The sequence below is a fragment of the Cyrtonyx montezumae genome, unplaced genomic scaffold, assembly GCF_038088225.1.
Source record: "Cyrtonyx montezumae isolate F1298 unplaced genomic scaffold, pur_monq_1.0 scaffold_13, whole genome shotgun sequence".
Lineage (NCBI taxonomy): Eukaryota > Metazoa > Chordata > Aves > Galliformes > Odontophoridae > Cyrtonyx > Cyrtonyx montezumae.
In genome coordinates this window covers 18,505,513-18,528,865 of record NW_027071859.1, presented here as the reverse complement: position 1 = coordinate 18,528,865, position 23,353 = coordinate 18,505,513, and the positions used below count along the sequence as shown (strand labels likewise).

General features: G+C 37.4%; 1 protein-coding gene across 1 annotated transcript in view; it reads right to left on the bottom strand.

The window, feature by feature from the left end:
- The window catches only part of SH3YL1 (SH3 and SYLF domain containing 1), a 40,590-nt gene extending 17,284 nt beyond the window's left edge, over positions 1-23,306 (bottom strand). The window contains exons 1-9 of the mRNA XM_065730785.1: positions 23,221-23,306; positions 12,527-12,637; positions 11,467-11,580; positions 10,296-10,360; positions 7,201-7,313; positions 4,519-4,647; positions 3,483-3,627; positions 2,652-2,721; positions 2,280-2,336 (exon numbers count right to left, since the gene is read on the bottom strand). Coding sequence (XP_065586857.1) covers positions 2,280-2,336; positions 2,652-2,721; positions 3,483-3,627; positions 4,519-4,647; positions 7,201-7,313; positions 10,296-10,360; positions 11,467-11,580; positions 12,527-12,637; position 23,221 — 805 coding nt within the window. The 5' untranslated portion in view covers positions 23,222-23,306. The remainder of the gene's footprint in view (positions 1-2,279; positions 2,337-2,651; positions 2,722-3,482; positions 3,628-4,518; positions 4,648-7,200; positions 7,314-10,295; positions 10,361-11,466; positions 11,581-12,526; positions 12,638-23,220) is intronic.
- Between the last annotated feature and the right edge of the window lie 47 nt (positions 23,307-23,353).

Sequence of the window (23,353 nt, the reverse complement as noted above, 5' to 3'; positions counted from 1 at the left end):
TGCTTTTCCATTAGCTAGCTAACAAGAGTTCATTGTTGTTTTTTTTTCCCCCCAAGTAATTTTAGAGACACAAGAAATGCTAAGTGTTTTTTCAGATCATTGTGAAACACTCACTGCAGTCACTAATCCTGAGATGAAGTCTGGCTAGTACAAGTTATATCAGCTAGGCAGCACTATTAAAATCATCTGGACTATAAACAGGAAGAAATAGATTACTGACAGGAGGCATGGGCTTAAGGAGGCTTCTACTCCATCACTCAGCATAAACACTCATTCTATTTCTGTAAGGAAATGGACTGCAACTCCTTACCAGACTCTCATCAACATGCATTTGTACCAGACCTGGAGATTGGTGGCTCTGCCTGTGGCAGGGGATTGGAAGTTGATGATCCATAGGATCCCTTCAAGCCAAGCCATTTTATAATTCTATGCATTTAAGGTTTTGGTATTACCAGACAGAAGAACTGATTTCTCCCCCCTTTTTTTTTTTTTTCCCTGTAATAAGAACAACTCTTTATAGCCTATAGAAACATACACAATACGTTGTGGATTCAGATACAACTTGGACTGATACATAAGGAATTAGAACCTGCAATACAATGCAAAATATGCCAAATCTAGCTTGTAAAGAAAATGAAATTTATCATGAGGCATTTCTTGCAGAAAGTTTTTTGTTTGTTATTTTAATACAGAAAATTCCACTTCCTATTGTTCTCTTATTTTTACAAATCTGCAGGAATTCTCAGTAATAGACTGACTCGGTCTACATTTTGATTTCAAGTCTATAAACTCAGCAGATGGCTATAGAACATTTTTTACTTTCTCACTTGTGTTTCAATAGAGCACTCCCTTTAATGAAGCAAGTGTATGTTTGAGCTTTTTCCCTCTACTACTAGAGAAATTTCTCAATTGGTCAGTGTTTTCACAACTTCATTTGGTATTTAGTTTTGTTGGTCAGAAGAACAATTTTTCTTTCCTTCTAGGTGACAGCTGCTGAGTATTCTTTTCCTGGGAAAAACATTTTTTTCCTGGGAAAAGTTTTACAATATGTCAGAAAATTTTTGTTCTCAGAAGTATGCTAGGGATTTGCAGAAGTAAATCCATGGCTCAACTTAAGCTCCTGCTATGTTGGTCCCATCAACACATACATAACCCAACAGCATGTGTAGTGAAAATATAGTACGGAAGGTTACGAAGACAATAACACATAATTTACCTCATTACTAGTGAAAATCTGTAATTATGTGAATTGAGAGATTAAAAATACGATCAAGACTTTTGGCCTTCAGACAAGACAGGGTAAGTACTGTGCCAAATCACAACACTGCCTGAATTAGATGCTTCTGTGAGCAGTTATCAAGTTTGATTAAGGAAATGTTTTACTTTAATTTCAATTGGTGTATGAAATATGTGAAAACATGTACATATCCATACACACACACACAACGTCTCGACCCCAGTTTTTATTCCAGCCAAAACCACAAAAAGATTTACTTATTAACAGGACAATATACTGTATCAAGCAATTTGTTTCATTGTGTTTGAAATACTTAACAGCCTTTTCTCCGTGGGACGGATCAAAAGATGGGATTTTTGATGGGAGAGACCACTATGGAAGCTAAATGAACGTACCCAGTTCAATCATAACATTTTTTCTAACGAATCGCAAGTTTCCAGTTAATGGGCCCCAGAGAAGTTACACTGCAAATACTACAGAGTGAGATTCCCTGTTAGAGATCAAACTGCTCCTGCTTTTAAGTTAAGAGAGTTAAACAGAACAATGAACAAGTAATAGTTCTTTGGTATAATGCAGAGATATCTCACAAAAACCTCCAGGACTATAACAGCAATTTAAATTATACTTATGCAAGCATAATCAGATATGATCTGTGGAAGTGCTTCTTAATTAAAACAGGAGTTATACTACCCTGCATAAGTGCTTGGGTACAAGCTTGTTATATTAGCTTTCTTTTTTGCTTCAGTTAGATGGCAATTGAAAATAGCAAAACTATATTACATGTATTTTTCAAGGTCATTGAATAAACAAAACTAACTTTTGCTGTTCATAAAAAGAAAATAAGAAATTTTGTTGGAATATAAAACCAAGGAATAAGACATACATTAATGAAGTACTTTCAGGAGAGCATACATAAAGAGGTATCATTTTAACTCACAGATATTAAAGAAATAGACTAATTCTGATATATATCTTCCAAAGTATGTTTAGGACTTTGCAGATTTCATACTGCATTAATAAAACACGCAAGCTCGCTACTTACCCAGAGAGGCGTAATCACTTGGAAGTTCAGGATAAAGCTTGTTTGAGTTTTTTTTAGCTGAAAGATAAATTTAAGCAGCAAGTTGTGAGCTATCATATATCATACACAAGTATGCTTTCTTTGACCTATTACTTGCTTTTGTAACTAAACAAATACTACTTCTATAGAAAATGTGTCAGAGAGAAAATTTTGTTAATGTAACACAAAGAAACAAAAAAACCTTTACTCTTTATTGCTCATGGCACTCAGAATGAATACAAAAAACATTATTATATAGACAGTTACTATTACAATAATCACATAACTTTAATTAGTCTTTACTTTCTATGTTCATAAAGAGAGAAATTGATCACTATCAAAATATTCTCTAACCTGGTGGTGTTGGCCTAACAGATGGTTTATGTGGTTCTGGTCTTGATGGTCTACCAGGTGGGTCACTCACCTAAGACATACACATTTTTTAAATTAGTTACATCACACTAGAAATAGATTTTAACTTCATAGTCTAAAAGTATGCGAAGTTACACTGAAAATTATCATCTCCTCTGAAATTGTACTAAAACAAGACGCTCACTAAAGAACTAGTGACAAACACATAACTATACAGAAATTCACTACCAGTTTTAAAAAGACGAAACCAGATGATTATATATCAATATAACACCTGAATTAAAAATCTTCCACAGTTGTCAGCATTATAGTATTTTAAATGTGACTGAATGGAAAAGTAGAAAAAAATGAAGATCGTTTACATCAAACCTGGTATGCCCATTATTTACTTGATTATCAGTAGCTTGAAGAAACTTCAACATCATCTCAAGATTTGATTATGTGCTATTCTGAAAAGGCAGCTATAAGTTGTTGCTCTAGATGATGCAAAACCATACCAACAACATACTCACCCAGAAGAGCCTAGCAAGGAACCCTGAAAAGCATATCTGAATGGATACATTACACACAGGAAGGTGTCCCTGTCCATGTCAGGGTAGTTGAAAACAGATGATCTTTAATGTCCCTTTCTACCCAAACCACTCTATGATTCTGTGAATTATTGGCTATCTGTTACATTTATAAGCATCCAACAGACATCTTGGGAATGCCACAACACCAACATTACCAGTATCCTTGACTGTAATCAGTTTACAGAGAGAAAAAAAAGTTTGTGACAAAGAGAAGTGCACAAAACCTTCCTCATTCCCTTACAGCTTTTCCTGGATTATTTCTTTGCTCTTCGTTTTCATATACTTCAGTGAAGGATGCTAGAGTTTCATACAGATCTTCTGCTTGAGCAGGAAAAGGAACATCACCCAACAGGATGGCACTAGCACGTATATCTTGCCCATAAAACCTGATATCAAAGAAAAGATGTCATGTATTTGATCACTTTATATTTTAGTGTCTAGATAAGTTCAGCTGTGAATGTTTTTCCTCTCCAGATTTCTCCTACTGACCAGCTATTTTAAAGCAGCAGAACTAGTGATAAATTTTGAATGACAAATAACTGCAACCAACTTGGATGCCTCCCACCACTTTATTTCAAAACGTTCTTCACCAGTTGCATTTTGTTACTGGTCACATAGCATCAATCACACAGCAGATTGAAGAAATACACACTAACTCTACAAAATGTTCTAACAGATTCCTTAGTGATGCATCGGAACTGCAATTTTATGCCTGGAGATAGCTGGAAGTAACTGACATGCTGTCATTAAAAATAGTAGTAGTCTTACTGGTATAAACAGAATAAATATAGAACATACAGGGCAATAGACCTCTCACAGTTACTGTATTTTAAATCTGGGAAATATTTTGTTGTCATTTTAGTACCTGCAGCAAAGGAAAAGCATTTCAAATATTTCCAACTACTCCAATGCACCTTAAGTACTTTAAATTTAATAAGCTGCACATCAGAAGTAGTACTTCAAAAATTGTTCTCTCAAATTCAGTGATGCCTAAAAAACAGATATTTTTCTTGTTTACTTGCTTTGTTTCAAGTGGCTATTAATGATATTTATTATTATACTGTAAATAACTCTTTAACTATATTCTAGAACATAAAATCTTTTAACATTTATCTTAGATGATATCTATCACCTAAATTGAAGACGCTCTTACCATTCAAGAAACCCTGAATTCAGCATGGAACATTCTCACAACAAATTCTTTTTTACAACTGAACTTCTCATTTCATTGCATCACTACCCCATTATTGGATCCTCTAGATTCAGAGAGAACTCACTTGCGATTGGTTTCTTTCCTTTCAATTAAACAGGTTCCTTCCAGAGATACACCTGCAAACAATCCTCGAGATTTGCAATACGTATACACAGCAGCAGAGCTTCTCAGTGCAACATCCCCTTCTAAATTTCTGGAAAGAAAAAAAAATACTTCACAGTCTTCAATATGTCTTCACAACACGAACAGTAAAGGTCTTTAATCTTAATCCTACCAAAAGTGAACAGGAATATTACTTCTTTCCTATTCCTAAATACTCTACTGAATATACTCAAATGAGTCAAACTTAAAATTCACTTTCATTTCTCATTTCAGACAGAAACCAGCACAGAGTGATTAATTTTGGTAATAAGGTTTCCTCTGAAGCACAGAATGATGTCCTCTTAGAACACTCTATATTAGACCTCTTCTTGCACTCAGAAGACTGAAAAAAATGACTGGCCTAAACATCATGGTTTCAGAAGACAACTCAAAATTTCAAAGCCAGAACAATAACAAGTATCCAATAACAAATTCCATAGACAAATATGCTACTGCTTAATTTTTTTTCTCAGCCCTAAAGAAATCCTTTTTGCCACAATAATCTAATTAATTTTTGTCTTGTCTACCACTGGCAAAAGGAACTTCTAAATTCCTTTCCTCTTCATGCATTTGGAGACATCAACTCACTTTTTTCTTCTTTAGTCACTACTTCAGCCATTCCACATAGATTGCATTTGTTCTAACTAGGAACTCTATCCCCATCTTCCTTGATCTTATGGTGCCAAAAGCAGCACAAAATATTTGAAGTAAGGCCTTATTAAACCTCAATAGAATGATAAGATTAAAGTCTGACCAACACAGAATCACAGAGTATTTTAGATTTGATGACACTTCTGGTAGTTAACACAGCCCAACTTTCTGCTGCAAACAGGTATAACATCAAATTAAACTAAGTTTACTCTGGGTCTTGTATAGACAGTTTTTAAAGACCTCAAAGGATGCAGACTCCACCTACGCCTTGGGTAACCTGTTTCAGTGCTCAGTTGCTCTTAATGAATTTCTTTCTCTCCCTCATATCCAGTCAGAACCCTCACTGTTTCACTTTGACAATATCATTTTTCACTATTCTGTCATGCACCTCAGTAAAGAGCATAGTTGGACTCCTCGGTAATTCCCCTGCTGGTAATACAGCCTCTCAGAAGGCTACAGATAGGTGTCCCAAAGGCTTCTCTCCTCCAGGTTAAGTATGCCAAGCTCCCCTGGCCTCATAGATCACATACTCCATGCACCTGCCATCTTAGTATCACTTCACTGGAAGCACTCAAGTTTATATACATCTTTTTTGTACTGCACGGCCAAAATTGGACATGATATTCTAGGCACGGGCTATGAACAGCCAACTGAAGGGGAATAATCACTTCCCTTATCTACTGATTACAATTCTGTTGATACAGCTCCCTGTGTTGTTAGACATCTCTGCTGATGTGACATGCTGTTGACTAAGCATACTGACTACCAGGATGCCAGTGCCTTTCCAATACAGTGACTACTCAGTCTGGTAGGCCCCGTCAATACAACTGATGAGGATTCACCTACTAACATACAGGACTCAGCCCTTGAACTTGTTTAATTTCATGAGGTTTCCTGATGAAAATTTCCTCTACACACTCTAAGGCCATCACTTTGTGTGCAGGTCAGCATATCAAACACCCTGCAACACAGATGGCATGCACTGCCCTCCCTTGGTCCTCTTATCTATCTCACTGGTGTAACAAGTATCATCCTTTTATTTTGTTAAAGAGAGATGACAAAACATCAGCAAAACTTTCATCATAAAAACAAATGTATAAGGAGGGATGTATTCCCAGGGAAGAAGCAGAGGCAACTGAGCTTGGTTAGACAGGGAATGAAAAGACTTAGGAGGAGACCTATCAGCAGCCTTCCAGTAACTACAAGGAGGCAGTTAAGAATAGGATGCCAGGCTCTTCAAGTGGTGCATGGTGGAGGGACAAGATGTAACCATCATCAACTGAAACAAGAAATGTTTTGACTGGATGTATAACATAACTTTTCACAGTGAAGACAGCTGAGTAGTGGAACACATTGCCCAGAAAGGCTAAGCAGTGGTTTTCATTATCCTTTTGGAATAAAGGCATGAGCAACCTGATCTGCAGTCATAACAAACCTTGCTCTGAGCAGAAGGCTGGACTAGGGATCTCCTGAGGTCCCTTCCAAATTAAATTATTCTGTGATTATATCAACTCATTCTTCATAGTACGCTAGCTTAATCACTTAAGCTTTAAAAGTAATTACTTGGTGTATTTCTTTTTACTTACTGCCAGGCAGATCTGTGGTAACAAAGCACAGGTTCACAGATAAATGAAAATAGTTTGCTATAGTACAACTGCTCATCATTGAGCCTAGTCAAGCAATGTCTTACAAAACAAGACTAAACCTTCTTTCCACCAATAAACACCTGTATCATGGTAGGAAAAAAAAAAAAGGATAAAAAAGCATCAAGTAGTTAAAACTTTGTAACAATATATATTACTACAGAAATAATATGGTTCAGTCAACATACAGGTTTGCACAGACTGTTTCCTAAGATATCAGGGAAATCCATGCAAAGGTTTTCATAGCTTAAGAAAACAAATACCTTTCACATTTAAATCTCATCCATATTATGAGAAGATTTTACTCTCACCTCCCAAGAGGTCCAATTGCCACAGTAAGATTTCCTCCAAGTGTAAGATTCCCACCTTTGGCAAAAGCTTCTACTGCTCTCTCATGATTCAGTATTATTACTAAGTCTGAAACCTATAAAAACATCAAACAAAAGTACCATGCTTTTTAAGAAGAAAGTCTGAACTGCATGGGAGCAAAATCTGTTCTGTGGGAAAGTAGGTAGTAACATCTAAGACATTTCCTTCCCCATATGAAAAGCTATCTCCAAATTTAACAGCGTTTGAATTCAATCTAAATTCTGTCATCTCTCTTGCAAATAATCTTTTTGAAATAGTTTTCTGAATCAAATTAATTATTTTTCCCCAAAAAGTTTGGAACTTAAAAATCCTTTCACGCTGTTTTTAACTCAATGCAATAAACACAATTATATCAGAAAACTATTTTGACTTAAAATTTCCTATAGTGATTTTTCATTTTATAAAGCCTTTGGGAAACCATTTTGAAGGCATTTTCAGAATTGAAGAACATCAGGTTAAGAAAATCCATAACTAAATTAATGGTACCAGCAAGATAAAAATTAGTAAACAAAAATTACTTGTTTGTCTGTCAAAGAATAACACAAAGAACAACAGAAAGGATACTGCTTTCCCTATTATCGACAAAACTGCATTTTCTTGACAGAAAGCTGGGATTCTGTAAGACTTCAATTTATGAGATGTAGCCAGTTTCTTCAATAAACTATTGAGGAAAACAGTTGGAGAAAGGAGGTTTTTGAAAGACACACATGCAAAATATGAGAAAAAAAAAGCGTTCTTTAAACACCATCTGGATTATGAAACAAAATGCAGAGGCAGAAGAACTTCAACTACAAGCTAGTAGATGCTTTTGCCAGTAAAACCTGGCTGTAAAACTACAACTCTCTTCATGGGTTTCAATAGAACAATCTTATAATGTTTTTTATAAGAGAAAAAAAAAAGTCTTTCAAGCACAAACATGATCCTGTAAAGATCATGGTTTCATAACTGAAAGCTTGGCAAACATACATGTTTAAAAAATAAAAATAAAAGGCAACAAAAAAAAAGGACAGCTAGGTGAGTTTGATGTTAAACCTGAACTCTGATCTTCAGAGTTCAACGAAGTAGACTACACCTCTGTTGTTTACTTTTTTCAACTTACCCCAAATTCCAAACAGTGACAGCAGGGAATACAAGAGGAAATACCAGATTATTTGCAAAACAGTGCTAGCCCATGAGTATTACACACAGTATAAGAGAAGCCTTCGTTATTATAACCTCCTCTTAACCTCCACCCCACATGGCATCTGCCATGAACAGTTTCTTACTCATCTTGGAATATAGAGATAACATGATTCAGGGAGCTGCTGCCCCTTTTCACCGACAAAGAGGATGAATTCATAGCTAAGTCTAAATGATTTAATTGTGAGAAGACCTTGAAGGCAGGCATTTACAAGAATTTTAAAATTGATCTTATTTTCAATTTGAAATATCAAGTGTTTTCACTAGGAAAAGCATTATGCTAATATTATGACTAGAGAAATCTGTGATTTACTTTTTTTTTTTAAATACCTAGTAAGTACAAATGCAACTACGTTAACTATATTCTCTCCTGTATGAATAAAATTAAAGCAACTTCTACAAGGTTTAAGTTCTTAAACTGCTAAAACCTTGCTGACATTGGAATCTGGGCTCCTTAGCTGTTCATCTTTTAAACTTCTCCTCTAACTTTACATTGCAAGTAAATAAACTTTTCTGTAAACTTAGTGAGTACAGTTTCAAACGAAGTGCATAATGCTCAGAAAAAAAAAGTCCTCTTGGAAATATCTTGACTACTTAAATTATCTTAGTAAATATCAGTAGTAAATGGTTATATTATCTAATATACCAGATGGAGATGATTACAGGAAAGCTTTCACAGGTTAATCAAGGCATCTAATGAGTCTGTTTCATTGTCATTAAAGGAGGAAATACAAGATAAAAACCTCCCGGGGCACATCACATAATATTTTGCAATGCATTCATATCTTCTAGTCAAGAAAAGCAATGAAAAACCCTTGCAAAAATTATTAATTTCTCATTCACAGCATCCTTTAAGAAGTACACAGTAATAATACCTGAGATCACATACTGAACTACAAGGATTTAAAAAAATATTTATCAGTTACTCATTCTGTGAGTACCAGGTGACTAGCTGACAAGAGAGGAATAGCTGTTACTTGTGTAAGACACACTGGGGGCTCATGTCTACCACCCAGACCAGTTTTGCATGGATTCTTCTGAAGAAGAGCAGAATTCTCACTGACCTTGCTGGCAGCATAATGTTACATATGATTTTATTGAGAAATTGGTGGAGGAGAAGCTAAACAGAGAAAAAAGAATGATAAGACTGGAAAACAGGGCAGGAAAGAAGAAGACATGGCAATAAACAAAGGTGAAGAAGCCGTGAGGAATAACACGAAAGCAGCAGCAGTGGATGATTAGAGTTCAGATCAACGGGACTCTTCCTTGGACGTGCTGAAAGTTCCTCATTTAACTATTTCTGCTGGATGGAAAATCATTTGCTCCCTGTAGCATGCTTCCAGAGTAAGCACCATCAGTTTTGGTGCTCTCACATTGAAGAGAGAAGTTAAGAGTCACACTTTGAGTAAGGAATGTATGAGCATTAGCTAGGCTCCATTTTATACCTTCAGTTGTCTTCATTATTTATTGCTAGATGGAATCCTTAGCAAAGCATTTGAGAAACTACTAAATATAGCATACTTTTAGTTAATTCTAACTGTCTAATATATGAACTCTGACTTGAATTTTCTCCATAAGGGAAGATTTCCATCTGCGCTAAGAAATCAAAGAAACAGCTATTAAATCACTTATTTTCATCTAAATCTCTCCAAACAATAAGATTAATAGGATTAAAACCCCATATTCCGTTTGGCTTGTATAGGCAAACTTTAAAAAAAGCTTTTATTTCTTTCTTCTCAGAAAAAGAGATTTCACTATCACACCAACATTTACATAATTTTCAATGCATTTAATTGCTCGCAAAAAATAAAAAATAAATAAATAGTAATCAACAAGTACTTCAAATGCAAAATTATACCTCAATTCCTATTTCAAATCCACCACCAAGGCCAGCAATTCCTATTGCAGAAGGAGCAGACCAGGCTGTCAAATGAAACAAGAAAAAATTACACAAGTATTACCACACATTAAAAGAAATGCTCATCTAATTATTGCAGCTCAAAATCCCTAGCAACCACTTAAAGCTATGCTCATAACAACTAGAATGCAATCGTATAAAGACACTAGTTTATCCCAGTAAAAGGAATCCAAGGGACACAAATCCTCACTTAAACAAATCTGTCTTACATGTTACTTGGCATATAGCTGTCCTTTACTGGATATAATTCATTTTCCCCAATTAGTTTTAAACTATATGTTTTGCTATTTCATCCTTTTCTACAAAGATACTGAGAGCATTCAGTCAAAAGTAGGTATAACATTCTGAAAACAGCTTTCTAATCAGACACTTTCATAGAATGGCTTAGGCTGAAAGGGACCTTAAAGACCATCTAGTTATAACCATTCTATGATTCTACATATTGCTCTGTTGTTACAGTGGGAAAGATTTTGCAACATTGGCCACAGCAGAGAGTTTCACGGACATGAGTGGTGTGGGAAGTCTGACTGCCAGTGAAGACAGAGGCAAAGAACTCACTGAGTACCTCAGCCTTCTCCATGCTGGTTGAACTCAGTTATTCCTTCTCATTTATCAGAGGGGTACATTCTCCTTCACTTGTCTCTTCCTATCAATCTACTTCCAGAATAACTTCTTGTTACTTTTCACATCTGTCATCAAGTTTACTTCTGCCTTGGCTTTCTTGATCCCATCCTTCCATGCCCAAACAGCATCCTCGTATTCTTCCCAAGCCACCCATCCCTACTTCCACTGTCTGCACTTTTCCTTTTCTTCCCCTTGATCTGACCAGCAGGTTGTTGCTCAGCTATGATTTTCTGCCTCCACTGCTTCATTTCTTACGCTAGGGGATGGAGAGCATTTTTGCTCTCAAAGGCATACTTAAAGGGCTGCCAGCTCTGTTCATCTACTCGAGTCCTTATACAGCTCGCATTTTATGTTAAGAAAAAGAAATCATGAAGAAGAAAACCTTTTAAATATATATATACACATGTATACATACATGTGTGTACATGTGTATTTTAAAGCTTTTAATTCTCCCACAAAGGGAGGAGAAAGGAAAATATCTACTTACTGCCATTAGGGAGACGAGCTAATACAATTCCACTTCCACCTCGAGCAGTCACCAAAAACCCAGCTTTGATAACAGACAAAACTGCAAGGCCTTTGGCTTTAGCTATCACATGGGCTGAAAGAGCAAAATCATTTATTCAAAATCTTGTCAGAGTTCAAAGAAAAAGGAAAATAAAATTTTGAATTTAACAATTTTGAACACACAGAAGACAAATAATCAAAATAAAGAGAACTGAACTAAGAATAATACCTCCACTCCACAGTCAACTACAAAGTCAGGCTCACTGATCTATACTGCCACTGCATATATATTGCAGTTATCCCGGTTAGCTCATACAAAATTAGCTAGCTTATTGTCATGTGAGGGCCAAGCAAGTCAATGAGACAGTAAATAGTTGGCATTCGTGTCTCTGCAGATTTTTGGAGGAGTGAAGTATGAATTTAAATCACAGTGACACGCATCAGTTTAATCAGTTTACATCACTAGACAATGTTTTTGTCAAATAAAATGTCATCATCCTGAAAACCTACCTTCTGCAACATAATAGATATAAACTCAAAGCCACAACTAACAATACCTAGTGCAAAACAGACAATAATAATTGCAAAAATAAGGAGGACAGAAGCACCTAAGAGTGTTTAGCCATTATCAAAGTAGGAGCATATTCTGATCTCTTTCCTTCAACTTATTTTTACCTAGGTAATTCTAATAAGCACAGATATTCAAAAACTACAGCTACTATTCAAGATTATCCTTAAGAGTGGACATTCACATAGTGAATGAGAGACAACACAGCCTGAGAGAGTCCTTCCTGTGCAGACAGCCTCCCTGTGGTTATGAACATGCAAAAGATTTCTTGTAGCAAGCAATGTCTGCCTAGAACCCAGTAAACTGAACATCTTTCCTTCCAAAATATTTTCAAGAGAAGTTACAGCAGTACAGCTAGTCACTCCTTTCTGAGTTAATGGTCAGTGAAAACAGAATGCATTAATTGAGAGATGGATTTTAACAGAAGTTCAACTGGAGGTTTTAGCTGAATTGTAATCTTTCTTTTACTCACGAGGTATGATTTTATCAGGTCCATTTCTGGAAGTTATTTCTGTAAATTCTCGTAATATTTTAGCTGCCTTTTTAGCTTCTGACTTCAAGTTGGAAGGTATAGGGTTATTCACTGTAAAACACAAAAGAAATAACTATGATCAGTTCAGGACAGCACAAAAATAAAGCAGTGTAACTCAATGGGAAAATTAACTCTACAAATGAAGAGCAAACCAGGATACAACAAATATGAAAAAAGGCCTTGTGTATCAGATCAGCATTTTGTCTGTAATGGAGTTAAGATGAAACTACTTTGGAAAAAGGACACACACAAGTCTGGTTCTTTTTTCTGCAGATTGTTCTTGTACATGCTCAGAATCCATACTGATTACACCAAGCATGTTTGGAGATACAACCTCAGTTGCCCCTGTCATTACTTATTTATGGACTTACCAGATATGAACGTGTTTACCTTTTCAAACTTGACAATATTCTCTGCTGCCAAATCTCAAGTAACAGCAGTTCACTATCTGCAGCTTAATTTAAAATAAATCAAGTATTTACTTAATTTTCTACTACTTCCTGTAAATGTCTTCTAATCCAAGTTTCACAAATGCCAGTGAGCATCTATTGTATTCAACTTATCCACTACTCACATTGCTTTTATAGGTACAGCCCTCACTGGCTTCTCCACTTCCTCAGAAGAAGTCCTTAGTCTCTCCTCAAGGTAGCTGCTCCACCATACTGATTGCTCTAATTACATCAGTGAATATACAGCTCTAAAAGATTTACCTTCTCTATAAATTAATGAATGGCATTTCCTTTCTGTTCAGATTTCTGTTAGAGGACCATAGTAGCATGATCTGATAGTGATGAAAATTCTGTCCATCTAAGACGAGAAGATTTCCTTTAGCAATCTACTTCCTGTTGAAGTGTTTTGCTGTCTGGAGTATCAACACCCACCATTTCTGCAAGTTTATCACCAACAAAGTCTTCCAGTAACATATGCATGCATTGTCAGACCAAAGATCATTCTAACCTCACGTTTCATCTCTAAAAAGAACCTTAAAGAATAGTCCAAAAAAAATTCCACTGTTATTCAATTCAAAAAAGCATAAAAAAAAAACACTGTAGAGATACAACTTGCAGCCAATAGTGACCTAATTTTTTTAGTTGGTATTCTCCAATATTCACTCACCCCCTCACTCTGGGTGACATTCCTACTGAAAGCTATGAAGTTGAAGACTAAATACATTTTGAGATTAAGTCAATGAAGCCTGGAGAACAAGTCTGTTCCTATTGAGTGAAGCACTCAGTGGCAAGTTGGCAGTCTTTCTCGACTCTATTGACTAAAATAAAAATTGCATATCTACTATAACAATAATAAAATAATAAATTATTTGCAATATGTTTTTATTTAGTTTTGTGATACATTTTTAGTGTTTCTGCTCTTTTAAGCACGGGGGGGGGCAATCTGAGAATAGGTTTCATGATTCCTTAAAAAATCATCGTTTTTTTTTTTTTGTATTTCTGTGACTCCATTTTCAGTTATTACCTGCAAATTTTGATAGGGAATGCACAGAGTTGCAATCAGACATTCAGCAACTCAAAAACATGATCACATCACTTCACTAGACTTTTATGAGCCCTCTTTTACCACAGAAAAGTATCCCATGTTTCACAATCACACTTTATTCACATCCTTCCATCTTGGCAATACGTACATTTATGAACAAGTACTTTCAAGGATGAAATATAGGAGGAGCAAAATTTCATCACAAATCTCTCTTTCATCACAAATGCCTTGAAACTCACAAAGAACTGCAACCACCTCCACTGAACCAGACTAATGCATTAGTTTCACAAAACCAAGGTCAAATAACCCACCAGCTTTTTACTTACACATATTAACTCTATTTTATATGTGACCCAAGACAATTCCTCTTTACTCAGTACAGCCAAGGCAAGCCAGAAGGCTGGACACCTATGCTTCAGTACATTGTCCAAGCAAGTAAAGAGACTCCCAGAACATGAGATTAACAGCTGAGATTCTGAACTAACTTGCTCTGTAAAAGCTTGTAGCAACACCTGGTTTTGGTGAAAATGCAGCAGGTATAACACCAGAGAGTTTTAAGGGACAGAAATCACCACAAGGATGTGCAAAAATAGCACTCTTTGGGAATATAGGGAAACAGCTGCAGGGAATGCAACAGACTAACCTGTACTGCCATAGCAGATGGAAGACACACAAATCCAGTTTCCTAATCCCTTCTGTTGGCACTCAAAGTTAGGACAATGGCACAGTCTTCGTGTGGACTGAAAATCTAAACTCTAAGAGCCCAGGACTTGCAAAAAAAAGTGACAGGCATGTGCCATTGGATGCTAAGGCACTAAAATCCTATGCCAGTTTGCAGGAGCAGAGCAAATGTGCATCATCCATGGCTCACCTGCCTGGAACCAGCTGTACCAACCACAGCAAGGGAGTGTAGCTCAGCCCCAGCAAAATGTAAAAGGATACTTGCTTTTGGTAGATTAAAAAAATAAGATTAAGGCGAATGTCTCCATTACTTCTGCTGTTTGCACCTGACATTGCAATTTCAATGGCAGAGGTGAAGTAGCACAAGCATGTTATAAGAGAAAAACAGGATTTCTTATTTTGTAGAAAGAAAACACTGAGTCAGTCACGAAAAGCATATTACACCACCATTCCTCCTATGAAGTCAAAAATAACAATTTTTGCATAAATTATACTGCAATGCTGTGCACGACCATTTACATAATCAAGTGAATACTTTTGCACTTGGCCCATTTTTTCAGTTCAGAGATCTTGATTTTACTTCATCTTCACAAGACACACATTTCATGGTATTTTAATCTTATTGAACAGTAATAATTAAAAGGATGATATGGTTTATTTTTAGTGGTAAAATGGACAGCTGCACATCTGGCCATGCAGAACTCTTAGAAAGTCATCAAGCCTTTACAAAACTAACATGTGTGAACTGACAACTGGAAATGAAAAACATGGTGGAGCAAAAGCAAGCAATATCTAGCTTTTAGATTATAGAGAAAAAAAGTAACTTCTTTGCTCCCTTTACAGTTCTTTATATTTATGCACATTCCCTCCATCACCTTGCTTCTCTCTGGCCAACCTGATTTTGTAGGAGCAACACCGATCTGTTTCTTGTCAGTTCTATGGAGGGGAAAAAAACCCACAGATATTTCAAACATATTAGAAGAGAAATATTTCTCTTCAATCCTGCCTCATGTATCTCCACTGGGGAAAAATAAGCTGTTCTCATATCTAAAAGTCTACACACAAATGTTTAAAAAGAAGAAAAGAAAAAAAAATCACTTCTAGTTTTCCCACACACAGTTTCAGATATAGAATTGCTTCAGAAAGATACTGTGATCACCAGAAAAGTGCGCATGTTCATGTTCATATAGGAGTTATTATTAGTAATAATGAAATTATTAAAAAGTAATTAAATCTGAAGCTGAATATGTTACCCCAGTGGGTAGTGGTTAATGGAGTTAAGTCCAGCTGGCATCCCGTTACAAGTGGTGTCTTATGAGGAGCGGCTGAGGGAGCTGGGATTGTTTAGTCTGGAGAAGAGGAGGCTCAGAGGAGACGTTATTGCACTCTACCACTTCCTGAAGGGGGGTTGTGGTGAGGAGGGGGTGGGCCTCTTCTCCCCGATAAATAGTGACAGGACGACAGGGAATGGCCACAAGTTGCGCCAGGGAAGATTTAGATTAGACCTGAGGAAACATTTTTTCTCTGAAAGAGTGGTCAGGCACTGGAATGGCCTGCCTAGGGAGGTGGTTGAGGCACCATCCCTAGCGCTGTTCAAGAAGCGTTTAGATGAGGTGCTAAGGGATTTGATTTCGTAGTTCAGTGAGTAGGGATGGTGATAGGAGGATGGTTGGACTAGATGATCTTGTAGGTCCTTTCCAACCTAATGTATCTATGAATCTATGAACTTCATGAGCCAGAGCAATGCTGCTACAACCTCACTGTCTCGTCAATTAATCCAGACATGTCCTGTAATAGTAAGCACAAGAACAAACTTCATTCCCACCCTCAAAAACCACGAGAACAATCACTGTTGCCCTGTATATTTGTTGCATTCATCAATATTGCTTCTGCATCCTCTGAGTAGCTACAGACTGGAGTAACACAAGATTATTTTTCTGGACAGAGAAACATCAGAAGGGTTCCACAATGTTCAGCCAGAACTGTGCCCACAGAGCCAGCATAATGCACTGTTAAAAGTCGCTGAGCCTCCTAGATCACACTGGAGGCAGAGAGAGGAAAAAAGGAACAGGCTGAACGTGCTGCTGTTAGCTGAAGAGCTGGATCTTACAGAGGAGGGCTACAAGTAGGATGATTCACATCCAGACTTTAATTTAAACAGGAGATGCAATATTTAAAGTGCCTTTTTTTTTTTCTTTCCTGCAGGCAAGCAAAGCACAGAAAGGTTTTCATCAGTAAGCCAACTGACAAACACACTCAGTGCTGAAAACCAAGAGGCAGTCAAAGTGACCCCTGGGTCTTAAGGAAAAGATGACTTCTTTAAAAAGCCAACCAACAAATCCACACCCTGACCTTAACTGCGCATAATACGAGGCTTGATAAAGTGTGGCTGGACTCCTGTTTGCTAAAACTGCTCACATGAGGCTGCAATGCCACAGCAAAAGAAAACTGGTATTTTATCACTGGGAGAGGAAGAACTGGCTCTCCCTCTTAGATTATGCCACACTCCAAATTTTCTTCACAGAATTCAAGATAAAATAAAGGCACAGACAAAAATCAATCTACATAACATTGTATTCAATGGCTAAATGTAAGAGTGAGGCCCCATCCACTCTATATAATCTATTAGTTTCATTAAGATTTATCCAAAGCCAAGGAACATTAAGCACTTCTCGTTAAATAAAAACAAAACAACAACACAACAAATAAGTGGAGAATCACACAAAGACAATCCAAATATAGTTCTTTACTAGTTAAAAAGTATGTGGAAGTTGTACTATAGAATACTTCGTTTGCCCCCAAATGTAACAGAAATAAAACAACTGAAGACTATGGTGAAGATTAGGAATAAAAACGTGATTCCACTGATTTTAATTGCTGTGTAAACAGAACCATAACTGGAATTTCTGTGATATCAAAAACAGTTAAATTTCTGTTCACTTATCAAGCTGCCCTCCTCCTTCTCAAGCTTACACTGATTTGAACAGTAAAATTGTTTTTGTAAAACATAAACACTGCAATAGTTTGTTGGAAGACAGAAGTTACAGAAATATCTGCTCTTTAATACTTATTGCTGTATGAAATCTTTAGAAGCAAGCAGAAGTTCCAGGCTCAGTTCATCCCACAGTGACATAAGGAATAATACTGTACCACTGTCTTCACTATTAGCTTTTAAGTATGCATATATAATTGCCTGCTTTGTATTCATCCAGTGCTCAGGAAAGAGGTAACGAGAAGCAATAAGACAGTAATATCTATCAGGAGGATATACTGAGTGATGGATTCGGAATGCCGTGAACAACAAACGCTCAGCTGGGAGCAAGCTTCATTTACACTGCTGCCTGTCATTGAGGGGAGAAGATACTGAGCATACGTGAGTCAGCAACACAAACCTCACGGGGGAATATCGCACCAAAATTGATTAACTGCTTAATTTGTAAGCTGATGAGGCAAGTGCGTCAGCCTCTAATTTACATTCTGACTAACAGTAATAGTGTGTTGGCTGAACATTTGGTGAAATTATCCAAGCAAGGTGTAATAAAGAATAAATAAAGCCTTTTTACTTAAAAGATAGAACTAATTCTGATATAATCAAAATTCTGCTGAATATGAACAGATGAAATAAAGCTTGGTGGCATTATAAGAACCTGAACATCAAAAATACAGTTTCAAAGAAGGCTGGTGACAAAATGGAGACAGACTAGCATGCATACGTCATATATATATTGTGCATGTATGTATGAGCTTTGAAGTACTTTTGCAGAAGTAGTTTTTAATTTTTTGTTACAGAAAAACATAATGGCAAACACCTTGCACAAGGACTTGGGCAACAATTCAGTCTCCACTTTTGCTTCACTAAGAAGTTCAGAAACAGCAAAACATTAAAGCATAGCTAATTTACAAACACCCAAGTTACAGCAGTAGCATCAACTTCCAAAAGCAAGTACGAACAAAGAATGATTAAAAGCATTCATAAACATGAGAACTAACCTAGACAAGAACGGTTAAAGACAAACACTTCATGGGATTGAGAAACCTGAAAAGCAAGACCAGTGACCTTCTCCAGTGCTGGAGAAGAGCCTAAACAAGAGATTTCAACTCAATGTTACAATTAGAGACATGTAATTTTGGTTTCATAAACATGAAACATCATGGAACTGTGGCAGCCTGCTCCAGTCTTGCGGGATCCATCTACTTGGAAATCCTTCAGCAATGTGCAAGACAAGCACTGTACGCATTTTGCCTTACCCAAGAAAAGATGAGGTAGACTTAGAGCAGCAGCCAAGTAGGAGGCATTAATCAGACGACTATAAAAATGCATCTCTGTCCAGAATATCCCTCCATTTAATACTTTCAGCACTGAAAGCCAAGAGTTGACAGCAAAGATAGATGTAAAAAAAAAATAGATATATTATTATATTCATAATAGATAGACTGACATAAGAATACAGATATTATTATATTCATACATATGAACTTGAAGGAAGTGCTGGCAGAAGCTGAAAAAGAACCTGCAGGAAAAGGATGGAATACAATAAAGGTAATCATTAGCACCTTTAGCTGGGACCCACAGTGCTCCAGTAGTCAGAGCCTGAGCTCCATGCTCCTCATTTTGGAGTCAAGAACAACAGGCAGTTACTGTTTCCACAAGACCTCAAAGTGCATGAGAAAGGAACGCCACAAAACTTATACATCCTGCTGCAAAGCATTGCTGGTGTGGCAGGAGTGTAAGGAAGCAGTCCCAGGGGATGAGAAAGTAGCCGTCAGTGATAGTGAAGATCATACAAATTGAGTATGTTACACAATTTTCCAGACGCCTCTGACAGAACAGTAAAGGAGACAAAATATGATAGAAAACACATCATCTAAGGTAATGAAAACAAAGCTGAAGACGAGAAAACAGGCTCCCTGTACAATTAAGCCTTTCACTGACCCCATGCATTTGTATCACACTCCTTATACCATTTGAATTCCTGACATTTTACCAACTTTCATACAGTGCTGTTCCTGACCAAGCGTGGTACGAGTACTCTGTAATCTGGCAGTGTACCACTATGCTAGTAGGAACCATAGAAACATAAAATTGTAGGGGCTGGAAGGGACCTCCAGAGATCATCGAGTCCAACCCCCCCTGCCAAAGTAGCTCCCTACAACAGATTGCACAGGTAGGTGGGTCTTGAACCAGGCAGCCTTGCAGAGCACCAGCTGAGCTGCACTAAGATTGAAAGACTCTAATGTGCATCTTCACAACCATGAGAGGTTTCGTACCATTTAATTGAGTAAATAACCATTCTTCCCTCCCCATAGTGGAAAGCTGGAAGTATTTATACCTGTTATTTACATCAGTGTGAGTACTGTCCTGTAGAGTACCCAAAATAAAAGGTTTTCAGTTAGAAATCCCTGCTAGCACTGACAGTCTTAGGTACTTCTTCAGAATTGGCTATCAATTATGTACATACTCCTACAGCACAGGAGATCAGTGTTTTTCATATGGAATCTCCACTTTGTTAATGCTAGAAAAATACACATGCATAAATAAAACATTCACTTTCACCATGTGCATGTTTTTTATTACTGTTCTCAAACGAAAAGGACTTAACTGATCCAAACAGGAAGCGTCATGGTTGGTAATTTTATGGGTTCTCATTCCTCAGCCCCACTTTGAATTAACTGTTTTCTTGACAAAGGGAAGTCTGTGAGTCAAACAACTTGGGGGAAAAACAAACAAACAGCAACTTGCATTTATCAAAAGCATTTGATGAGCAGCAGTTTTTGTTTTTTTTAAAACCGAAGTCACTCTGGAGTACTCTTAATTCTTCTCAAATCCTAGAGGGATGAACTTTCTGCTGTGAGTTGGGATTTATGTGATTAATACAACGATATTGACACAGCTGAATAAGACTCTTTAAAGAAAGATGTGTCTACTCTGTATATACAAGATGTTTTAATTAGATCATGGCTCCTTTAAGGGAGTGAGGTATGTGAATACAGTCATTAACTGCCAGAGGCACAGGTGAGTCAGATGATTTCTTCTGAAAAGCATACAAAACATCTGATCACCTGCATGGGAGGCACAGCAGAGGAACAAGCTGTAGCTAAAGCCTTCAAAAATGCCCCCCAAAATGGTAAGGATGCCAAAATCCTAACTTCAGCTGGGCTGGAATCTTGGCACTAGTAGAAAGCATAAACACAAAGGGCAGGGGGAAGAAATCAACACATCTACCAATAAACTCAACATATTCTCTCACAAGTAATACACGTCTCACTACATCTGAACACACTATTACTGTACACATCTTCAATACAAAAGCTTTGTAAGTTGATAGATGTTATTTAATGCATTCCTAAAAATGGGTAATTGGAACAAAAATGATCGGTTACAATAGGCTACTTCAAGTACCAAGATTTGAGATGCATGATGATCATGAACCAGCATTTAAAAAATAAAACAGATTTAACATTTCAAATTATCGTTCAAGGCAAACAGACAAGAAATACAAGAGGGAAAATTAAAGCAAAAAAAAATAATTAGCATGACAACTGCTAATTAGGTCTGTCAAGGTGTTTAAAAACAAGGATGAGATCTACATCTCATCTCAGGAGCAGAGGAAAACTAAGTTACTAGGAGAGTTTGTGTTTTGTAATGTGGTTTTAGCAGAGTAAACGCTTACATGTAAAATAAGAGACAATACTATCCAGATAGTGCACAGTATGGATATAGTACAGAGTTTGTATAAGTTATTATCCATACATCACCTGCATCCATAGTGGTATGTCTCAATATTATAGTTTAGGATTGATGTTAGGCTAATAAATTATCTCTCAACTGAAGAAAACCCACCCTTCTTAGTGTCGCTGAACATGTTATACTTGCTTAAACTTAGCATCAATAAATATTGACAACTTTTGCCACCAAAGTAGGAGATGTTGTATGAGCACTACAACACCAAGTCAATACCCAGCTTTTCACTTAAGGATATCCAGAAGGATCAGGCACTGGAAAAGGCCAGAAAAAGAACAATATTCCACCTAGAGTATTGAAAGTCAATTTAAATATCAGTCACATACATATGAAACAATTCTACTACCCTCAACTGAAGTTAAAGCAGCCCAAGACATTAACAGAATCAGCTTTCAGATGATAAAAGAAACGATAGTTTATACAAAGGCAGTAAAAAGGTCTGCATTTTCAAGAACACAGAGACAGTGGAATGCTCTACAACAAGCACGCACCAAAGGCAAAGGTACCTCAGGGGCTGTCTGAGATTAAAAAGTGAACTCTTCTAAGAATTACTGCAAAAAGAATTACAAGCTTTTGTACAAAAAATCACCACACCTATCCACCGTGCCAGCCAAGCCCAAGGAAAATGCCTAGTTGAAACCCTTCAAGTCTTTCAAATACACTTATTGTAATGCTTTTGATGTGTAAACAGTCAGTATCAAAGGGGTTGGGCGCTGCCCACTGTGCAAGATAAGTAGCATGACCAAAACTAAAGCAGTTAGGAATACAGCTCTGCCTGTCTCTCTTCATGTTAAATGCAAGAGTTAGCATGACACAGAGATGAAAAGCCCAAACCAAATACCAGTTTTGTTTTGCTAACTCTATTTTAAATCACTACAAATAAGCTTCAAGGCAAGCTAAGGTGCTAAGCAAGTACCTTCACACAACAAAGTTTAACTAAAACGAAGTTACGTTTTTAAGAACAAAATCCCAAACCCCATCCTGTTTACGTTCTCAGCAGGGACGGAATAAGAGAGGGAACAAGAACCTGGTAGCCAACAGACACCCCCCACCTCATCACTTCACAACTGCCCTATATGCTACAGTAGTAACTCACGGGGAAAAGTAAAAAAATAATAAATACAGGTACCTTAACAAAATATATACTCCAGATATTTCCCACAGAAAGCATTTCCGTCAGTCAAACTGGACATCATTCCATTCCTTGTTTCCTCTTTCTCTATGTAGTTCTGCTCCCTACGAGCACAGGATCATAGCTCACATTGGATGGTACCCAATAAAGGCCACCCATCCAACTCTCTGTAATGAACAGGAACACCTACAGCTAGATTAGGGTGCTCAAAGATCCATCCAGTCCGACTTTGAGCATCTCCAGTACCTCAGCATTTTCCTTATATCCAGTCTAAAACTCCACTCCTTTAGTTTGAAACCATTTCCCCTTGTCCTGTCCCAACAGAACCCTGCTAAAGAGCCCGTCCTCTTCTTCCTTACATCCCCCCTTTATATACCGAAGGGCCACGATCAGGTCTCCCAGAACCTTCTCTAACAGGTCAAACTTTTTCACACAGCTCAGATGAAAGGGACCTGCGAAAACCATCAGCTCCAAAGCACTCACTTTCACGCACAATCCCATTCTCTCCAACCAACAAGCGCACAGGTAGGAAGCACCGTTCTTATTAACACCCGATGGACGAACCCCGACCCCGCGGATACTCACTAGTGCCGGCCCCGGCCTCGCCGCGCTCTGCTCAGCGCCAGGGCGGCCCCGCGGAGCGGCACACACCTGCGGCAGGTGAGGCGGGCGGGGCTGAGGCGGCCGCCCACCGCCTGTCCGCAGCGATCGCCTTCGC